General features: G+C 42.4%; 2 protein-coding genes across 2 annotated transcripts in view; one reads left to right on the top strand and one right to left on the bottom strand.

The window, feature by feature from the left end:
* AIMP1 (aminoacyl tRNA synthetase complex interacting multifunctional protein 1) overlaps window positions 1-23418 on the bottom strand; it is a 433090-nt gene that overhangs the window by 225301 nt on the left and 184371 nt on the right. The window lies entirely within an intron of this gene.
* The window catches only part of TBCK (TBC1 domain containing kinase), a 205743-nt gene that overhangs the window by 170515 nt on the left and 11810 nt on the right, over window positions 1-23418 (top strand). Inside the window, exons 24-25 of the mRNA XM_069978417.1 lie at window positions 4533-4708; window positions 11540-11699. Coding sequence (XP_069834518.1) covers window positions 4533-4708; window positions 11540-11699 — 336 coding nt within the window. The remainder of the gene's footprint in view (window positions 1-4532; window positions 4709-11539; window positions 11700-23418) is intronic.

Raw genomic sequence — 23418 nt, 5'->3', positions numbered from 1 at the left:
CAGGTCGACACTAGATTGTTTCTCCTGATCGGCCCGTGTAATAAAGCCTTTAGTCTATCACAAGCCACAGTGGTGTCCCATCTTGGTCAGTGATTGGCTGAGGTGGTAATTTCTGCAACGAGCAGTCATCTTGGAAAGAAGGAGAAGAGACAAGTTCGAAGAACCAGCAGGAGAAAAACTTGGGTTGCGGGAGACCAGTAGGGGAGCGGGCTAGGTATGTTTTTTTTTTGTAAGCATGGATGTATGTAGATAAGGATCAGCTCACCCGATAGAGATGGTTGTGCAGCTCCAAGTGAATAAACAAGATGGGTGGGGTGCACGAGTCCTGGCGTGTGCTAGACGCTGGATTCAAGGAATAGTAGATAGGCTGTGAGTAGGTCAGCACTCCCCGAACATGAAGATAAGATTAAAACATAACTTTTAATTTATAAAAATTCATTAAAACCAACGCGTTTCGCGCTGCCGCGCTTAATCATGGTTTTTTTTAACCTATTAGATCCTTTACAAATTGAACTCACATTTATTTATTTATGAAGATATTGGTCCAGATTTATGAAAGTCAGAAAAACTGGTGTAAAACTGCCGATAACAACCAATCACAGCTCATTCAGCTCTGGTAAAATGAAAGCTGAGCTGTGATTGGCTGCTTTGGGCAGTATACAGCAGTTTCTATTTTACACCCTTTGATAAATCTAGGCCATAAGCTTTATTATACTAAACAATTAGGGTGTCTTTATACAGAGAGGTTTATCTGACAGATTTCTGAAGCCAAAGCCAGGAACAGACTATAAACAACAGGTCATAAAGGAAAGACTGAGATTTCTCCTCTTATCAAATCCCTTCCTGGCTTTGGCTTAAAGGAGAAGTCCAGTGAAAATTTTTATTAAAGTATGGTATTGCCCCCCCAAAAGTTATACAAATTACCAATATACACTTATTACGGGAAATGCACAAAATGTGCTTTTTCCCCTGCACTTACTACTGCATCAAGGCTTCACTTCCTGGATAACATGGTGATGTCACTTCCTGGATAACATGGTGATGTCACTTCCTGGATAAAATGGTGATGTCACTTCCTGGATAACATGGTGATGTCACGACCCGACTCCCAGAGCTGTGCGGGCTGTGGCTGCTGGAGAGGATGATGGCAGATGGATGCTCAGTGTCCCTCCAGTGCCCTGTGTCCCTCAGTGTCCCCCTGCCATCATCCTCTCCAGCAGCCACAGCCCGCACAGCTCTGGGAGTCGGGTCGTGACATCACCATGTTATCAAGGAAGTGACATCACCATGTTATCCAGAAAGTGACATCACCATGTTATCCAGGAAGTGACATCACCATGTTATCCAGGAAGTGAAGCCTTGATGCAGTAGTAAGTGCAGGCCAAAAAGCACTTTATGTGTATTTCCCGTAATAAGTGTATATTGGCGATTTGTATAACTTTTGGGGGGCAATACAATACTTTAATAAAATTTTTCGCTGAACTTCTCCTTTAAAAAATCTGTCAGAAAAATCTGTGTAAAGGCGCCCTTAAACCAATTATGTTCCTTGCTATATGTCTCATTGTTATATTTAGAAAATTTATATAATGCATATTGTTTAAGGGTGAACCAAAAAGGAGAGCACTGTTGTGTTCTGAAATGTTGTTTGCACAGAACATGTGCCCAGGCTATAAATATGAACATGATCTGTGGGTAATTGTGAGGAATGTAATGCATCTTGAGGAAGTATTCATCTTTGGAGAAAAGGGAAATCTGGGATCATGCGGCTATTTCAGCCTAAGTACAAGAAACTTTCGGTATTTTTGGTAAACAAGGTCGACCTTCATAGTATTCTGCCATTCCATTTTAGTGTATGTCTATCATTTTCATGGCTCCTTGGTAGGTGAAGAGATTTCTAAAGTGCCTGTCATTGCAGCTGTTCTGCGCTATATACACCGGGTAATGATGACTGGGGGGGCTCACTGTGTGCTTTTTCTTTACGTGTTACACATACATAGAGTATGTTTGTATGTCATTTTTTTTTAAAACATTCTTTATTTAAAGTTTTATATTTCATAGGTGTCCATAAACAAATAAACAATGAGTACAAAGCACAAAATGGCATTATGTTTGTATGTCATTTCATATATATATATATATATATATATATATATATATAGTCTGTCCCAAGTGAAAACAGCGGTGCTCCCGTGTAGACGCACAGTCCTCCACTAGGTTGGCTCGTACCCAGTACTTCATCCACAAAGAAAATAGCAATTGAAGACAGTGTCTCTTAAGGTATCAAAAAGGTTTCTTCTTTTTTTTTGCTATATGCGTACAAAAAATTAGACAACGTTTCGGCCCTTTAAAACATACTGAGCCTTTCTCAAGTATACCACAACAATGTGCAAACAGGATTTTTATATACAGAGTGACCAATCACCATCGATATACAATTAAAAGACGTGCCAATCATGAGATCTTAGGGGCGGGGACATCCATCAGTAAAACAATCTTCATAATTATATCCATAACAATAAACATTAGATATACAGTGTCCCCTCCGGGAACTAACCCGTTACATCCTCCGTACTCAGGCTCACGCGATCACAAATCCTCTCCGGGAGAACGGTCATCCGGCAAGCGGCTCCACTCCTCCCGGCCTGGCTTGTAAACAAAGGGAAGGCGGCTGCGCACAATCAGGACGGCAATAGGTGTAGATGTTGTCATGGTTACGATGCTTGTATTTCCATTAGTCCAGAGTTGGCAGCTTGGCGTATTCGCCGCCCACAGTCTCGGGCCGCATCTTCATAGAATCTTGGAGATTTCACGTAGTTTAGTATAACCAGCTGGGATTATCACACACATAGGCTTAACCCTTTCTCTGCCCAATGTCCACTTAGGGATGGCACTCATGGTTGTCATAGATAGCACTCCAGAAAGTCCCTTACAGACCGGTCATGTACGGATCTCGCCTAGCAGAGTCCTACGTAGCAGGCCGACTCCACAGCAAACTTTTATACTCCTCCTGGCAGGATCCTGTATCACGGTCCTCAAAGACAACATGAACATCCCACTCTTCTCCTAAAAAGGAACCGCATCCCCCAGTCTGAACAGTGCGCAACTCACGTCCCCTAATGTCACAAGACCATGCACAGGATTCTGCGGAGTCTCATCCGAACGGCCGGTCTTTCCTTCCATAGGATTCCAACCCTGCCGCCCAAATTACCGGTAGGTCCCTAAAATATAGACAAACAAATATAAAAATGGTGACACTTATTAAAAACAAACATGAGCACTAAAATAAGATAGTGAGTAGAATCCATATTTCACTATGTAAACACACCCAAATTATATAAAAAAATGCTGAAACAGAAGGAGATGCGATGGATACACACCCTTGATTGTGTCTGGCCAAGGGGTATGAACCTGGAATATAAGGTTAAATTTAAGGTTAAAAGGTCGTCTTATACACCGGAAAATACGGTAAGTATTGGGACACCAATACTTTACACCTACAAGAGCCTTTAGGGCATCCTACTCTAAGTACAAAGGAATTAATATAGTGTCGGCACTAGTGATGAGCAAACATGTTACTCGCATTTATATCCCAGCGGCTGGAGAAGATGAATGCAGCCCATGTTTTTCTGAACTCTCTAGAGCTGCATCCAATTTCTCCAACCGCCAGGGGTTCATGTTCGGAAGAACCCAAATGTTCAACAAGTTTGCTCATCACTAGTTGATACTGATGTGATGTAGCAGGAGCTGCGGGAGATCAGTGGCTGTCTGAAAATGGATGCTGCGCTGCAAGGGCACGGGGACAGGTGAGTATAGGTTCTTTATTTTGTTCCCCCCACCCTCCGTCTGCACTGGTTTTTAGATTTGTCAGGTTTTGTCCTTTAATGACTGTTGGGTTTTATGCTTCCAAGTCTGAAGCATTGAGATATTGATATTTTTTTCTTTGTATGCCCTATGGTAGCCCTCAAAGAGGTATTTCCATGCAGAAGGCTTGGTTCACACTATGCAAAAAAAATTACTTCCGTTCTACATGACATCGGCCGCTATTTCACAATTAACCTCTGTTATTTGCACAGTGTAGGCCGTTATTATGAAAGACGGCCGTCGTTTTCACCTAGTGGGAACCTAGCCATAAAGTTATGCCATATCACTAGAATATTCAAATGTAAGGAATGAAAACGGAAAGCACTCACCCAAAAATTACTGCAAAATCTGCATTTATTTTCAACACATCCCAAGGTAGGAGGGAAGGATCAGTGTACGTGCTCACCTGATATTACAAGAGGTGCACGCCTGCAGTGATGCCTCCCTCCTTCCCTTCAGTCCCTGCGATGTGTTGAAAATAAATGTCAATTTTGCAGTAATTTATGTGTGAGTGCTTCCGTTTTTATTTCTTACACTTGGAATGCTGCATTCTCTTTGGATTCAGCACCCCTTAGCTGCTAGGCAATAATCCGTTTCCTTGCATATTGCCCCAATGAATGTACAGAGTATGGCCAGTTACCATTGTCATGTTGTTTTCTCTTTATTTACAGGGAAGAGAACCCATTAAGCTGAGTGAACTAAAATCAGAGGTTTCCCCTCGAATATCGGCGGAGGATCTGATTGACCTGTGTGAATTGACTGTGCCGAGTCATGCAAAGGGTCCTACCAAAAAGAACAAATCCAGTAAGCCAAAGTTACTCGTGGTTGACATTCGCAACAGTGAAGAGTATCCTTTTTGCTGAAAACTGTATAAGTATAAGGCTGGGTTCACACTGTGTTTTTGCATTTATGTGCATCCGTTTTGATCCGTTTTTCCATTTTAAAAAAAGGAATCAAAAAACTTTCAAAAATGTTTTTTTTAATATACACAAAAATGTGTCCGTTCCTGTTTTTGTAAACGCTAAAAAAAAGGATGCATTTTAATCTTTTTTTTAATATGTTCTTTCAAAGACAGCACCACCTTTGTATTCTTTCCAGTCTGACACAGTTCTCTCTGCTGCCACCTCTGTCCATGTCAGGAACTGTCCAGAGCAGCAGCAAATCCCCATAGAAAACCTCTCCAGCTCTCCAGACTGGAAATAATACACCACATCCTGCAGGACATACAGCAGTTGATAAGTACTGTAAGACTTGAGATTTTTTTAATAGAAGTAAATTACAAATGTCTGGCCCTTTCTGGCACCAGTAGATTTGAAAGAAAGAAAAAATTGGTGAACTCCCCCTTTAAATATCTGTACAGTGTAATCGTCTGCTTCATAGTGTCTTTCTAGAGGAGATTTGGTGTAAGCGCGCAGTCTCCTTGCTTGGCATTGCAATGACTTAGCTTTTTTTAATTATATCCTTACAAACCAGTAAAATATATTGTTTTTTTTATTGTTTGCGTATTCCCCTTTAAGTAATTCCAGATAGCTAATCTGAACATGATTTTACATGGGCTCGGTATTAAGTTATTGGAATACATACATTGGAGAAATGAGACAAAGACTTTTCTGTTTAGACCAGGCGTATTTGCCTGCAATTAAGGAAGCAATTATTTCATTGTAATATCTGGAATAAGGTCAAATATTCACTATAAATTAAAAGAGTATGTAGCGGCGACAAATTTGTTTCTTATGTTCTGTGGAAGTGGCTAGAATAGGCTGGACTGTACATACGAAGTGCATCATTTTGAGAGCCACAAATGGGGTAGTTGCTGGGGCAATTGTGCTCTAAAAAGCCGTGACTAGTCTCTTTCCCTCGACTAGTCACGGCTCCCAGGCTGTAATAATTCCCCTCTGTGTTGTAACCCCACCTCTTTGGGTGTGATTTACAGGCCAGGACCTGCTACATCATTCTAAGGCAGGGTTATAGCATGGAGGGGAGTTATTAAAGCCCGGGAGCCGTGACTAGTCGAGGGAGAGACACCGCCTACGTGACTAGTTAGTGCTGATTTGCATACATTGCAAGGAGGAATAAAACTAAATTTTCGGGAAGAAGGAGGCAACAGCAAGCAAGCAGTTTATATGGTAGGAAAGGCTGCAGCATGCTTCATCACATCGTTGTTGGAGCTTGGAACCCTAAACCCCCTTGATTGGTTTCCTTTAAAAGCCATCACACTGAAAATGACATTCAATTGTCAGGCATTATGTCATAAAGCAGGAGGAGCTATGCAGATCGATCTATGGGAACTGATCAGAGTTTAACTCTTAATTTATTCATGTGAATCTCTTTCTGAGCTAAGTAGTCATGTGGGCAGTCCTACTGGGAAACTGACAGCTATCACTGAGTCTAGCTGTCCACTTGTCACATTCTGGGCTAAACAGTCAAGTGGGTGGTCCTGCTCAGTGATTGATACTTTCATAACTGTCAGTCTCTGTGTGGGACCGCCCACATGACTACTTAGCCCAGAATGAGTAGAGAAATGATGAGTTCTCCTCAGATCTGTTCCCGTAATTTGCGCAGTGTCTCCTGCTCTATGATGTCTGCACATTGAACAGAATTGAACTCACTTAAAGGAGACAGCCGGTGAAAATTTTTAATAAAGTATTGTATTGCCCCCCAAAAGTTATACAAATCAGCAATATACACTTATTACGGGATATGCTTATAAAGTGTTTTTTTCCCTGCACTTACTACTGCATCAAGGCTTCACTTCCTGGATAACATGGTGATGTCACTTCCTGGATAACATGGTGATGTCACTTCCTGGATAACATGGTGATGTCACGACCCGACTCCCAGAGCTGTGCGGCTGTGGCTGCTGGAGAGGATGATGACAGGGGGACACTGAGGGACACAGGGCACTGGAGGGACACTAAGCATCTCCCTGACATCATCCTCTCCAGCAGCCGCACAGCTCTGGGAGTCGGGTCGTGACATCACTATTTTATCCAGGAAGTGAAGCCTTGATGCAGTAGTAAGTGCAGGGAAAAAAGCACTTTATAAGCATTTCCCTTAATAATTGTATATTGCTGATTTGTATAACTTTTGGGGGGCAATACAATACTTAAATAAAAAATTTTTGCCGGACTTCTCCTTTAAATAAGGTAAACAGACGCTAAACGCTGGCACAATTTGGCTGATATACTAATGTGTTGAAGCATTTTTGTACACTTTGGCACATCTTATTTTAGGCCCCGTTCCCACTGAGCAAAGCTAGCGGAATTCCGCGACGGAATTGTCCGCCGCGGAATGCCGTTAGCCTCCCGCTCATAATGGGACTCTATGGGAGGCGCGCGCTGCTGCTCTATACGCGCTGAAGAATGAACATGTTCATTCTTCAGCGCGGACAGGGCAGGAGCGCGCGCCTCCCATAGAGTCCCATTATGAGCGGGAGGCTAACGGCATTCCGCGGCGGACAATTCCGTCGCGGAATTCCGCTAGCTTTGCTCAGTGGGAACGGGGCCTTAGACATATTTATAATGGGTTACAATTATGTGTAATGTACCAGGTAATTCTGCTTTACCAGCCTCCCAATACAAGCAACGTTACAGCATATGATCTCTAGTGCCACAAACACCAACAACTTTAAACATGTGAACAAAGTTATAATTAAAAACAATAAAAAAAAATTGTTTTATTTATTGAAAATATTCCCTAGCCTTATACTTAAGAAAACCCATTATACAGTATATTGTATATTCCATATTAAATAATAGGAAGCCTGTTTTTCCCTTTAAGGGTGGTGACAGCTCTCGGCCTGTCAGTGTGTCAGGTGAAGTATCATATTAAAAGTACCTGCAATCTGTATTTCTATCACACCTAAGGAGAAGAGGCACTAGACATGGATTGCAGTTGCAAGATTTATCTATACCTCTTCCCAGAAATTCAGGCCCCAGCTTGCGAGCTGCATTAGAGACATTTTATAGGACACCTATGTAATTTTGTGTAAAGCTGAAGACGCACACTCACTCACTCACAGTACATCTTGCAAATTGCTCTCACCAGCCCAGACTTGTCAAAGGCAAAAACCCATTTATCGGTTTCCTGAAGAGACTATAAAACACAGTTAGTAAGCCGGCCCAAGGGTTACATGTGTGTACGTCACTAGCATCGTGCTCAGCTGTAGGCAACAGCAGCATTTGGCAGATACTAGAAACAAGCATTTCTCCAGGCAACATTGTGCAATCTTCAGCAGAGATGAAAAGATGCATAAGAACGATAAATTAAAATGACATCACTTACTCTGCACTTTATTACTGGTATTCAAGTATTAGAACTGCTAAGATATATAGAGAAAAATCTGAAAGTCCATTTATGTTTTGTAGGTAAAATGGATGTGGCACTCACCAAAATGGATTTTGCATAATGATTCAGGGCAGCATGCATTAATATTACAGTAAGGACGCGTTTCGGCCCTGCATCGCCTTCATCAGCTTCTGACAAGGTGATAAAGGCTATGCTGGGCCGAAGCGCGTCCTTACTGTGATATTGGTGCATGCTGCACCTGAAAAAATAAGCAAAATCCGTTTTGGTGAGTGCCGAATCCTTTTATCTACCTGCTACTGGATTACTCCACCTTGTGCACCACCCTGTCCACCTACTAGTACTAGTTCATATTTTATGTCTACGTTTTACCATACATTTCTATATGAATTAGGCTATTACACATTCTCACCATTATAAATACTGGACAGAAAAGTTTCCTAGAAACATCCCAGGACCTATCAGCTGCTGTATGTCCTGCAGGAAGTGGTGTATTCTCTCCAGTCTGACACAGTGCTCTCTGCTGCCACCTCTGTCCATGTCAGGAACTGTCCAGAATAGTGGCAAATCCCCATAGTAAAACCTCTCCTGCTCTCTAGACTGGAAAGAATACAAAAGTTCCTGCAGGACATAAAGCAGTACTGGAAGACTTGAGATTTTTTTTAATATAAATTAATTACAAATCTCTGACACCAACTGATTTGAAAGATTTGTTGCTGAACTACCCCTTTAATGTTGGGAAATCCTAACATTTAACTTCAATGGAAAACTAAAATGTAATGGCAGGCGTAACCGTCATTAGGAGAGTGGGATCTGACTGGGTAGAAAGCGTACACTGCGTACATTCACAATGCTCATAAAAGTCATAGCATGTGCAAAATAAGCTTTAGTTATATGCTACTATCTAAAAAAGGAAGAGAAAGCATCAGGTAACTAAAAGTCAATGGGACTATTCTTTAATAGTACCGCGCAATTATAACAAGTTGGCTTCTGCAGATAAATCCACACTCATCCGGAAACTTTGATGGGGTGACAAGTGAGATAAGGCACTTCCTTTTCAATGTAACAGCAGATGTATTGGCTTTCACCCAGCTGTGGTCCCATTTAAGGTCAATCCACACCTCCAGTACTAGCGAAAAGATAGGTAAGGGACAATGGAACAGTCAGTGTTAGAGAGGCAGTGATCTCATATGATAGAATCCGCTTTTATTTCCTGCTTCTCCATACTACACAATTAAGATAGCGAGACCTTGTTATATGCCGAAGTATGAGTCACTCTCTTCACTCTGCAGAATATATTCGGGAAGTTAGCGTTGTGCCGTTAAGTTCCATGGTCTTTGATGGCAGATTTCTGTAGTTATAAGGGTTAATGCTTCTTTATATATTGTTTGCATTTTAAGTGAAGTTCTACTTTCGGAACCACTTCATTACTGATATAGAGGACTGCATAACTGGTATTTAAATATCCTTCCTGTAACAAGCAGTTGAGCTGCCGTAGCTATAAGGGTATGTGCACACTACGGATTCCGATGTGCGTCCTCGCTTGAAGTTCCGCCCGTCCCCTAGGCTCCATTTTATGCTCAGGTAGATTTCCCCATCTGCCCAAAGAAATGTATTCTGATAAAAAAAAAAAACTGCCTCAAAATAATGTCAGGGAATTTGGTGATGGAAGAAGGAGCTATAATTTATACCTCGGATGTAATTTGAAGGGTTGCATAGGTAACGGCAACACCCAGAGTGCAGGGTGTGGGGCCCAGGAGTTTCCAGTTATGACACTATGCTTAAAGGGGTACTCCGGGCTGAGGTTATTTTTAGGGTATGGCCAGGGAAGGGGTGGAAATAGAAGCCACCGGTCACTAACCTCCCCGGTTCCAGCACCGGGTCCCGGATTGCGCTGCCCCGTTCTCCCGTCCGGCCGCCGCTTCCGAGCTGTGGCATGAGATGAGATGTCTCAAGGCAGCTCATCCATTCAGCGACTGAGTCGGGACCCTTCTACGACCGCTGAATGGCTGCACTGCCTTGAGACGTCACGTCACATGCCGCAGCTTAGACCAGGAAGCTGCAAATATTCCATTATCTGCATTCAAAAAGACTTTCCCCGGGTCCCCCCTCCTCTCTCTCATTTACTGCTCATTATCAGGAAATCTCGACTCTTGTACATCAGGGGGGAGGAGGGAGATTAGTCGCCAACAGAGAGCAAAGGATTACACAGGGGGACCTGTATGAAAGCCGCTATTCAGAGGTCAGAGAGGTCAGTGCTGACTTCAGAGAAGATAGCCCGGTGATGTAGCTGTAAATTAACTCTTTGTTGTCCTGTTTTGCTGCCTTTTCTCCCCCCCCCCCCCACCACCACCCCTCTCCATAGAAAACCATGAAGACGGGAGAGAGCTTCAAACTGCTTTTTCATGATAAAAATGCATTTTTCGGCTAATAAACCCAATTACACGTTTCTTAAAATCGCCTGGACTATTGATTTCTGCAAAAATAATTTAAATGACATTGACACTTTAAAGTTTACCTGTCGTTATAAAAATGTTTTCATGTGTCAAAAGTTTTATTCGTTCCAGGTCTGAGTGCTCAGATCTGTAGCAATCAGGAGATAAAGCAGGGAGAAGACCGCAGCTGCAAAACGTCCACTCCCTGCTCTGAGTTTTTAAAAAAAGGCTCCATAGAAGTCTATTATAAGTCTGACCTTTTTTTTTTTTTAAATTATCTCCCGATCGATGCAGATCTGAACACTCAGACCTGGACCGATCAAATCTTTTGACATGTCAAAAGTTTTTTTATAACAACGGGTACACTTTAACCTTAACCATGTGAGACAAAGAAAATTAATCATACAGTGAAAACACTTTAACCTTAACCATGTGAGACAAAGAAAATTAATCATACAGTGAAAAATGTTTGTTATACGTTAAAGGGAACCTGCCACCATGAAAATGCTACCTAAGCTATCAACATTATTTTATAGAGCAGAAGGAGCTGAACGGATTCATATATATCTTTATGGGAAAAGATTTAGTATAACTTTTAAATTATTAATTGAAATCTCTGATGTTTCCATCATAAAGAGTCCAGTCCATTGAGTGACACCGCCCACTGGACTCCTTAACTTAGAATGATCAGGAATTTTAATCAACAAGTTACAAGTTCTATTAAATCTTTTCCCAGAAACATCTATATCAATTTGCTCAGTTCTTTCTGCTCTATAACATGATGTCGATAGATTAGATAGCATTGTCTTGTTGACAGTTTCCCTTTAAATACTATGACCCCTGTCCAGCTTTACTTTCAAACCACCTCTAATTTTACTTGTTCTATAAACATTTTCAAGACCCATCTTTTCCTATGTACCTTAATAACCTTGTCTCAGCTTTAATCGTGGACATATACCTGGTAGCATCAATATGCCGTATGGCTCGTCATTCACTGCGGATGGAGAGCTGCTGCCGGGTAGTGCCAGTGCCACCCTTCAGAGTTTCAAAGGCAAAGTCATTGTGACTGTTGGACATGTGTCAACGAATGCAGCATCGGTAAGTCTGACTGTATCATCAACTGCTTGTACTATGGTTAAAATTATATTTTGTATTAAATTGACATGTATAGGTGTATATGTTTCTCCATCACATTTAATTTGAATAACAGATATAGGCAGCCCTGGTGTTCATATTATTACAGTTGTTAGCATATTAGGGCATAGACCCTAACTAAAAACCCATTGCACCATGGGACACACCATGCTAGTGCAAAAACCTGGGCTCCAGTTAGAACCCTCTTTCATGAGGCAATTATTGCCAAATGGGCTACTATATAGCCCTGTGTAATAGTGCCAGCTGATGAGTATTAGTATGTCTCTACAGATCGTTCACTTCCAGTGCGTACTGGCACTAGACATAAAGAATAGTGGTCCAGGGTAGCAGAAACTAAGACACGTGTGAAATGGTATTAAAGGAGAAGTCCGTCCATCTTTAAAAGTCGGCAACCGATAGGAGTAGAGATGAGCGAACCTGGAGCATGCTCGAGTCGATCCGAACCCAAACTTTCGGCATTTCATTAGCGGTGGCTGCTGAACTTGGATAAAGCCCTAAGGCTATGTGGAAAACATGGATATAATCATTGGCTGTATCCATGTTTTCTAGACAACCTTAGAGCTTTATCCAAGTTCAGCAGCCCCAGCTAATCAAATACCGAACGTTCGGGTTTGGATCGACTCAAACCCGAACCCGGTTCGCTCATCTCTAGATAGGAGCAATAGGGATTTGATTGCAAGTATAAGCGGCGGGACCGGACTCGGGAACCACCACCGATCCCCCCAACCCCCCTGGAAGGCAATTTCTCCTGAGTTGTGATGACGTCACGACTCAGGGGGGTGGAGGCCTGTCCCGGCTGATGGACTGGCCGCTGAGCCAATCAGTGAATAGAGTGGCGTCCCGCCCCAGTGACTGACCGGCTAAACGGCAAGTCCATCAGCCGGGTCATGAGGTGCCAGCGCCAGAGATCCCAGAGTACGCCGGGAGTCCCGAGGCCACTAACTGCGGGCATGGGTAGAGGTAAGTTAATACCTGTAATCAAATTCGCCCCTGCCCCTGCTGGCTGCCAATTTTTTTTTTTAAATGGCCAGACTACTCCTCTAAGCATATACATTTTGACACTGTTAAAATCTTAATGTATGAAAATTCTTAATAAACTAGAAGTCAGAAAAAAAAATCTTAATGTATTCGCTATATTTAAAAAAAAAATAAAAAATGCCTGCTCGTTGTAAAATGCACAATGCTCTTAACCACCTGCACTTTCCAAATCAATGTGTATGAAGTGGTTGTGGTTTTTTTTTAGCCCTGAGTGTTTCTACAGAGCTGTCATTCATTCCCAGCCTTGCACATCCATTACCAGACATCAGTATACACAATACACTGTAACCCCCCACCTTCCTGTGTTATGACAGGATAATTACATATAACATAGGATGTGTTATGGGAAGCCCGGCTGTACCAAACCAAGGACAGCATCCGGTCTGCACGGTACAGCCCCGCATCACCCTAAATGCCTTATTCTCAGTCAATGGCTGACAGAGACTAATGTGATTTAATTTCGGGTGATGTCAGCGTGAAGGAATTCTACACAGACCCTTCAGGTATTCAGCATGTATTCATAACATATAGTTAGGTATTAGGGTTCTAATCCTTTACTTTGCCATGATTCTGGAATATTTTACTGTCATACCTCAATGGCCAATAGACAGCTGTGCAAATTGTGTTAGCAAGCTACCCAGAGTATCCGTTCCATAGGTATTTAAGTACCCCATACTTAGTATGCATTTATTTATGGCACCTACTCTGTTATGGATTTGAGAAGAAATAATATATTATTTAAATTGCATATGTAAGAAATAAATGATTTTTACCAACCTTAAAGAGGTTTTCCAGGAAAAAAAAAAAAAAACTTTTCCCGTATCCACAAGATAGGGGAAAAGTAGAAGATCACAAGGGGGATGGGGTCCGACCTATCTTCTCCCTGCCGATCTCCATATCCGGCCCCGACTTCTGTATTATGAATGGAGCCACGGGTACAGCACATGAGTACACAGGAAAAGCGCTGTACTCGGCTCTCTCTGTCGGCTCCATAGGAATGAATAGACCCGATATGGCGTATGGCGTGGGGTACAGATGTCGGACCCTTCGCGATCTCCTACTTTTTTTTTGCTCCTGGAATACCTCTTTAAAGTCAGGCCACATTTTAAAATCCCTTTAAATAAGGAGTCCGGCAAATCAGTGCAGCAGGGGTGTGCGGGATCACAAGAAAAGAAGTTCTGCTTACCTCTGTCCTTGCCTCTGCATTGCTGCTGTACCTATTACCGAACCCCTTCGGGCACCTGGATCTCCTGCTCCTGGGACGTCACAACCCCACATACAAATCCCCCCTTTGCCAGTCAGTGATTGAAGCAAGACAGCTGCAGTCACTGAGTGGCTGAACATTTCCTTCCCGCCAGGTTGTGACGACACCGGAACGAGGGAGAAACTGGAGCTGGGACGGCAGTGGAGCCTCTTTATTATGTTCCCGCACCCTCCTGCTGCTCCAATTTTTTATTTTGCCTACAGTTGCCTTTTAAGTACTAGAGCACCACATTATATGCCAAGCCCTATTATATCATCATTCATGCTATATACCGGTCCTCTGAATAAGTTGTTTTACCGTGAAACATGTTGTAAAGATATTGATTTAAATGTATTAATTTGATGTTAAAAGGGTTATCCAGTGCTACAAAAACATGGCCACTTTCCCCCTCTTGTCTCCAGATCGAGTGGGGTTTGAAACTCAGTTCCATTAAAGTAAATGGAGCTTAAAGGGGTTATCCAGCGCTACAAAAACATGGCCACTTTTCCCCCTCTCTTGTCTCCAGATTGGGTGACGTTTGGAACTCAGTTCCATTAAATTAAATAGAGCTTAATTGCAAACCGCACCTGAACTGGAGACAAGAGAGGGGGAAAAGTGGCCATGTTTTTGTAGCGCTGGATAACCCTTTTAATTGCAAACCACACCTGAACTAGAGACAAGAGTGGGGCAAAGTGTATGTAGCGCTGGATAACCATTTTAACAATAATATAGTAGTGCATGTACAGTATAGCACATAATAGCTATATGTGAATCAACTACAGCTCAGCCATTTTCCTTTAAATCACCTCTTTTTTGTGTTACCTTATCCGTGATTCATTTTCAGAATAACTAATAAAGCATCCATTTTATTAGAGCACCCTTCTTAGGAAAAGTTGGGTTATTATAGGGGTCCAATGACCTTTTTGGTGCATTACTATTGTTTGTATTCAGATTCATAATATGCTTGCTTAGTGGAACCATTTGGGGCACACTTAGGGTACTATTACACGGAACGATTATCGTTCTGTGTAATAAAGACAACGATCAGCCAATGATCGTTGTCATCGGCTGATCGTTGATATAGGTGCTTACCTATAATTGTGGGGCACCGACCGCGCACCGCTACGTTTAATAGCAGTGCGCGGCCGGCGTCTGACGATATGTTATACATTACCTATCCAGGCTGCAGGGCTCCTCTTCCTTTGTGCTTCTCCTCGGGTCCTGCGCGCTCCAGCTTCAGAGTGGCCTGTCTCAGCTGACAGGCCGCTCAGCCAATCACTGGCCGGAACCGCCGCGGCCAGTGATTGGCTGAGCGGCCTGCCAACTGAGACAGGCCACTCTAAAGCTGGAGCGAGCGGTTCCGGGGAGAAGCACAGAGGAAGAGGAGCCCTGCAACCTGGACAGGTAATGTATAACATTTAAGCAAGGGCTGCAGGGACATCGGTAACAATATCCCTGCAGCCCTTGTTAAACGATAATCGGGCCATGTAATAGGCCCAGTAAACGAGCTCTGATCTAGAAGATCGGCGCTCGTTTACATTTATTATCGGGCCCTCATCTAATACCACCCTTACATTGTATGACTTGCCCAGGCAATGAAAAATCAGAATGTGGAACGTCACCACACTCTTTAAAGGGGTTATCCAGGTAGCAAAAACAATATTCTAAACAATTTCCCTTCCCAATACGACCCTATGTCAAACCTATGTATAGCCTATCTTGCACCCTTTCCTTGTTTTTTAGCTCTGGATATCTAAAATAATCTTCTCTGTGTCCTTTCTGACAACGCTCTCCTTCTTCCTCCCTCCCTTTGTAGACACAGGACATGTGATCTCCTCTCTGGGGGCCGGGTTAGCTGTCTAGTATAGAATACATATTGGGATGATGTGATGCAAAATCAATGAAAAAAAACAGTCCTGTGTTTACTGTGCAATAGTAATGACAGCCGTGGGCAGGGAAGAAAGCTAAGGGGGCGAGTACTCAAACGGACCAATCAAGGAGATGCATGATGGGAAATGTAGTTTATCAGGCATGGCAGCAGCTAGAAAGACAGGAGATGGCTCAAAATACTAAGGGAGACTTGGTGAGTAAGACCAGCTAGGTTTGGGAGCATTTAATTTTTTTAGCTCTTAGGTGGATAATCCCTTTAATGTAATCTCCCCAAGTATACTTGAATGAGAGATACATCAAGGCTGTCTCTCACCAATTTGTCATTCATCGGTAGTGGAACATTACATTTTTAGTCATGGAAAAACTTACAGAAATCCAATTTTTTTTTCCCCTTTAATGCATAACACTTCAACTTTCCAGCCTATCCCCACATACAGTATAGTTACACTGATTTTTATGGGTTGTTAACATTGTTTGCTGTATTTTACCCTTGTCGTGGCACCATATCCCCAATGATTGGATGATTGAGGGATAGGGGATGATGAATTTAAATCCTTATTGGCATCAACATGTTCTTAGCTTTGTTGAACATTGTTTTGTTAAATAACTTTGGCAGGTTTCCTTCTGTTTGTCTTATTTTACACCTCCCTTGTAGAACAATGTATTGTGTCATTAGATCATCCCAAGCATTTAAGTAGCTTGTGGTTAGAGCCAGCAAACCCTGACTGTGCAGCCCGTAGCATGTGAGCCAGGGGATGTGTATCTAACAGATTCTATTCTATATGATCAGCTGTAACAGTGTTATAGAGAATTGCCTGGAATACAGGGCCCTGATATAGTAACCAAAGCGAATTTGTGGTATGCGGAGATCTGCTAAATGTGGTAAGAGATGGCTTACAGTATGTAGAGGGTGGTTTGCTCATATACTACTTTGTCATTCTGTATTATATTGTACAATTGGACATATGATACATATCTTGCTATATATATATATATATATATATAGTTGTGCCTTGGATTACGAGCATGAATTGTTCCGGGACTGTGCTTTTAATCCAAATTACTCTTAAACCAAAACAAATTTTCCCAAAGGAAATCACTTAAATGCAGACAATTGGTTCCACACCCCAAAAATAATGATTTTTTTTTAAATTCTAAATAACATGTAAAACAAATGAAACAAACATTCAGAATCAGCTGAATATGTTATAATATAAATTACTGTACAGTATAGTAATCAGCATGTGGAGTATAATGTATAGTAAGTGCACAAACCTGGAAAAACAGCAGCAGTTTGTAGATACAGGATGGAACTGCAGATCCCCATAATGCAGTAGTGTAAAACAACAGGCTAGAATAGAGAAGCAGGACCAATAGGGAAGAGATAATCACAGAGTTGTGCAGGAGGACAGTGACAGAAACTTTTCTATACAGCAACTTGTATAGCTGAGTGTAAGTGCAGGCACATTATAGCAACAGTGTGAATGGCTTAGTGTAAGTGCACGCACATTATAGCAGGAATAAAGAGGATGGGAAACACAAGGGCTGACAGAGACTGCAGGGAGCATGAAGGAATGAGCAGGGCAGGTGTGGGCACAGTATAGCAGCAGTCTGTCCAGGGAGAGAGGGGTTACAGCTATGGAGAAATTACCTCCACAGTCCTGTCCTCTGATACAAGCTCCAGCCTGAAGTGGATCTGCCATGATTTGGAAGGTGAGGGAGACTTCCTTAGGTCAGAGTACAGTGCTGCAGACCCCGCTATGCCGACCATGCCCCCCCCCCCCCCCTCCACCCAGTACCATGAGCTCTTAAACCAAGTTACAATTTTGAAAAACTACAAGCTCTTCTTGCAAAATGCTCTCAATCCATATAAAGTGGTACAAAAGTTGGTGGACAGTATGTGTAATAGGGTTATAAATTTGGAGGAGATTTATCAAGCATGGTGTAAAGTGAAACTGGCTCAGTTGCCCCTAGCAACCAATCAGATTCCACCTTTCATTCCTCACAGACTCTTTGGAAAATGAAAGGTGGAATCTGATTGGTTGCTAGGGGCAACTGAGCCAGTTTCACTTTACACCATGCTTGATAAATCTCCTCCGAATTCATAACCCTATTACACATACTGTCCACCTACTTTTGGATATCTTATCTTCAGCTGGAAACCGGGTACGTACCCAGCTTCTCCAGCTGAAATGTCACGACCCAGCTGAACGATTGTCCACTAAGCCAATCAGTGATTGGGGTGGTATCCCGCCTCAGTCACTGATTGGCTGATTGGAGCCATCACTCAGCTGAGGCTGTGACGATGCATCTAGCAGGGCTGCAAGTCACCTGCTGATGTGAACGGGACCCGGGAGCGGCACATCGGAGGCACGGGGACAGGTTAGTTCTGTTGCTTATTGTTTTCCGGCCCTTATCAGTCTGCCTGCAGCTTTTGTACTTCCGTAGGACTTTTTAGAAAATTGTGTTTTGTTTTGGCATGGACATGAAGAACAATACAAATGTTCGTTGTTTTTTTTTTAATCAAATTCAGTAAAAGTTCAAAACTCCACAATTGATCTGATTCTAGGAGAGTTAACCTACTATGGTGGTGGTCATCCTCTAACTTCACTCTGGCAAATTGTAATCAGTTTTTCATGAATGTCAACATCTCCGATTATGTTGGACGGCTCCCAGCCCCCATAGGCCCCACACAAACATTCAAAGTTTCAAGATTACAGTTTGGAGGTAGTGCATGTCCAATCGAAAACATGAAATGTTCCTGTAAACACAACGGAACTGATAAGCAGCTGACTGTGTTATCAGATGCCAAGCCCAAGCTCTTCCCAAAAACAGCAATCAGTCAGCGAACAAATGACATTTAACAAAACGAAATCCAAATCTGTATCCCATTAGCGGTATGAAGAATCACCAGCACGTGCTGCCTAGTTCCAGGCTTAGGAATGTACTCCCATCTACAGACATCTACAGGTTAAAGAATAGAAGTAGTATACAGTGCTACCTCGGTTTAAGAGTAACTTGGATTAAGAGCTTTTTGCAAGAAAAGCTCAGTTTTTCATAATTGTGGCTTGGTTTAAGAGCTCCCTGTACTGGTTGGGAGCAGGAGTAGGGGAGGGGGGTGGTCTGCATAGCGGGGTCTACAGCACTGTACTCTTCCCAGGAAGTCTCTCTCACCTTCTAAATCATGGCAGATCCACTTCAGGCTGGGGCTTGTATCAAGGGACAGGACTGTGGAGGTAATCTCTCCATAGCTGTAACCCCTCTTTCCCGGACAGAGAGTGCTGCATGTATGTGCCCACATCTGTCCTGCTCATTCCTTCATGCTCCCTGTAGTCTCTGTCAGCCCTTGTGTTTCTCATACACTCCATTCCTGCCATAATCTGCCTGCACTTACACCCAGCTATACAAACTGCTGCTATAATGTGCCTGCACTTACACTCAGCCAATTACAATGCTGTGTAGATAAGTTTCTGTCACTGTCCTCCTGCACAGCTCTGTGATTCTCCCTTCTCTCCAGGCTGAACACACCTCCCTTCCCCTATGCAGTCATGTGACCACACAGACCTCTGACAGCAGCCCTGCTTCTTTATTCTAGCCTGTTGTACTACGCTCCTGCATTATGGGGATCTGCAGTTCCATCCTGTATCTACAAACTGCTGCTGTGTAATCAGGGTTATGCACTTACTATACATTATACTCCACATGCTGATTGCTATACTGTACAGTAACTTATAATATCACATATTCAGCTGTTTCTAAATGTTTGTTTCATTTGTTTTACACGTTTTTTAGAATAAAACATGATTATTTTTGAGGTGTGGAACCAATTGTCTGCATTTACATAATTTCCTATGGGAAAATTTGCTTTGGTTTAAGAGTGGATTTGGATTACAAGCACGGTCCTGGAACGAATTATGCTCGTAATCCAAGGCATCACTGTGTGTGTGTGTGTGTATATATATATATATATAATCTTATTCTGCCAAAATTCAAAGTTTTTTTTAAATTTCACAATTAATTTCTAGGACCTAGCGCTGGTGATTCCACTCTGTGTGACATGCTTGTCTGTGTTCTAACGGTTCTATGATATATTATTACAAGGTTGCCATCTTGTCTGAGCTGTTTCAAACACCATTTAGTGATATGCTTTTCAGCAAGCCCCATGGACATAGAGGACAATAGACAGGAATGTGATACATTACTGAATGTGATACATTACTGAGCGTAATCTGTGACCTTTGCAGAAGTCCTTTCACAGGTTACTGCCACTGGCTTGGGCCATGTTCTACTAAGTACTAACAACGACCTTTCTTTAGTGAACGGCCATTGTTAAGCGCTAAACCACGGCCTTTGTTGTAAAACTACTTCCGGAATAAGTGATCATGAAGGACATGGCAGGATTTGGCGCCGATTCTGTAGTGTGAACGTGCCCATACTCCATGGTCTTTAAATGTTGTTGTTGTCCCCGTGAAAAGTACATTAAAGAAGACCTTTCAGCAGGAATGGTAGACGTTAGATTTCTTACCTTCATCCTCAGTGCTGTGTTCTATTGCTATGTAAATTAGGTGATTTGGTGCACTGGAGGCGGGACTACAGCCCGTACTTCTTCATGGATTGTTAGGTGGCGCTATGCAATGATGTCACTCCGGCCGCTCATCATGTATATATGATGTGTGTATATGTAATGTATGTTCTGTTCTGCACATTATAGAAACTTGATGTATGTCTTTTCTCTTTGCTACTTGTGGAAGCAAAAAGGGATTATTTGTTTTTTGCTTTATATTCTTTTATCAAATGCGTCTTGGAAGTAAACTTTATTTACATACCCTTTTCACAGGAGACATTGAGGGAAATTTATCAAGGGCTTTGCGCTTATTTCTAGGTGAATAATTGGATTTTTCACCCATGTCAGGTGGGTGCCAGGTGAATTTGTTTGCAACTTTTTACTTAGATGCATTTACTATGACTTTTACATAAATCACACACAATATATTAGAACAAAATAATCACCAACGCACATTAGCATAGTCACACGCATTAGACTCCCTAGTAAATGTCCCCCATTGTCTGTGCTCTTTGCATCAACTGGAACTCTCCCTGAGTGCAAACCTTCCCCCTCAAACCCCTATCAAGAGGGTTAAAAGCCTTATGTATGGAAATAAGCAGTGTGTTTCCTTATGTGAGGCTAGCCAAGAGGAATCTGGCTCTTGTTTTCTTCACACGGCTTGGTTTCGCGGTCACTGACTCCGTGACCTATCTGCTGTTGACAATCTCCAGTGCTTTCTGTTCCTTCATGAAAACTAACTGGCGAAAGTCATTACAATGTTCCCTTCCAGGTTATGTTTTACAGGACCACTACCCAGTTACACAAAATTTAGATTGGTTCTTTTGGCTTTCTGCTGATTATATAATACACTTATGAGAAAATTTAGTTAGAATGTGATTAGATCTGCGCAGAATAACAGTTTGGATATGTAGCGTTGTCTACTGGTTAGCTTTATACGCAGCTAATTCAACTGTAAGTTAATTTACCATACTAATGACATGTAAACCAGGGCTTGAGACTCGACTTCACCGAGATTTTATATTGCATAGAGCGGTCATTAGCAAAAATGGGTCTATAGTAATTACTATAAAATCTTGATTAACCGACCAGCCCTCCAGTCTCTCAAGCAAAACGTTCCTTGGCAGCGTATGTGACAAAGCTGGGTAGCTTAAATTTAAGAAGCAGAAAACTTCTTAAGTCCAGTCTGAATTCAGAAAATAGTCAACATGTTGTAGACGTTGTTTAGTCAATGTTAACGCAATGGTTATTGCTCCAAACTAGAGGTGCCTATTCCAGCCCCGTAGTTTGGTAGGCTGTTCCTGTAGCCTCCCTTTACGTCCTGACCCTTGGCAATTGTCCTGACCTGGTCAGGTGTAGAACTTACAGTGAGTACGGCCCTATACAATTGTTGATTTCCATATAAATTTCCTTATTGTCAAGGGCCACGTAAATAGGAGTTTTACATCTGCAGTCAATTCCCTTTCACCAAGCATTCAGGTGAATGCCGATAGAATTTATGACACAGAGAATTGCCGGCACCAAATTTGCAGCAGTAAAGAAATTTTATTGTATGTCCAAAGGCACAGCATGATAACCGGACGAGTTTTGGTATTTTTCTCAACCGTCCTGATAATGATTCTCACAATGATATAATGTCCATGATTATTCCATTACCAGATCAGTATTCAGTAGTACCAATATTTTTATATATCATAAATGAAGAAAAGTAGAAAAATTCTCTCCAGCTCCCAGGTATAATTTCAATGCTTTATTTTAATTCATACAAACACCGGACCCCACCTGGTCCTTAGTCATGTTTTTCTGTATATAAGTTGATGCACTGGCATGGAGCGGCAGTATAGTATCTATATTAGCATCCTGTTCGGGGAATCCATCCGACGCCGGGCATAGCCACATGCATCCAGGCATCTCTTACCTGCTCCATTTCAAGGCAATCCAGCCAAGAGACATGAATGGTCTATCACAGGGCTGAGTGCTTACCTACCAAATCACAGTGTTGCTTTTTCCTATATAATACATGCATGGTTTTTGGCTTTGTCATAGGCATGTGTTCATTCTCTGGGTGTACATGATCCCACCTTGACCTCTAGCATTGCATTCCCCCCAGGGATGAGGATACACACCAGGTACGGAGGTTATACAGTATGTGCTCTCGTACATCCTTGCAGCTGGGTTCATACAACTGTTGCCGTATAGAGATGTGGTAATGTACTGTTGTTCATCATTGAAAAGTCAATTTTCTATATTTTTGGAACCAGTGCACTAGAAGATATGCTCTAATGGATTTGTCCTTTCCAGGACCTGGCATTTATCCATTAGCAAAGATCTAAGCCTTGATAAGAGTTCTCATGGGATCTGCATGCTTGCTCGTCTCCTTGTGAACCTTTAAGAGGCCTGACCAACACAGTATGCAAGTGTCCTTTAACATTAGAGAATGGAAACTTCCTGTACACTATGCAGCAAGATTTCTAATACACTTATAGTCCATCTTTCTTATTCCCCTGTCACAGCAGCAGCAGCAGCCCCTCCAATTTCCCAAGTAGTCACAACAGCCCCCCCCCCCCCATCTCCCCCATTAGGGTCCTATTACACAAGCCGACTACGGCCCGATCAATTTAGTGCACAATCGCTGATCTGCTAGATTGGCGCTCATCTACTGGACCTATTTGATGGCCCAATAATGGGGCAGTAAGGGATGTATGGACATTGTTAGAGATGTCCTTGCAGCCCTTTCCCCAAACACCTGATTCCTTACCTCTTCCCGCTCCCGTTTTTCTCTCAGCCAATCTCAGCCAATCACGGGGACAGTGCCGTGGACAGTGATTGGCTTTAGGCACTACCAGGAGCGCGCCGAAGCTGGCAGGACTTCAGGCAGCACGGAGAGGTATGTATAGTTTTTTTGTTTGTTTTTTTACACATTCATC

This window comes from Dendropsophus ebraccatus, chromosome 7 (assembly GCF_027789765.1).
Source record: "Dendropsophus ebraccatus isolate aDenEbr1 chromosome 7, aDenEbr1.pat, whole genome shotgun sequence".
In the NCBI taxonomy this organism is placed as follows: Eukaryota; Metazoa; Chordata; class Amphibia; order Anura; family Hylidae; genus Dendropsophus; species Dendropsophus ebraccatus.
The sequence above is the reverse complement of the archived record's forward strand: the minus strand, read 5'-3'. Positions and strand labels throughout refer to the sequence as shown.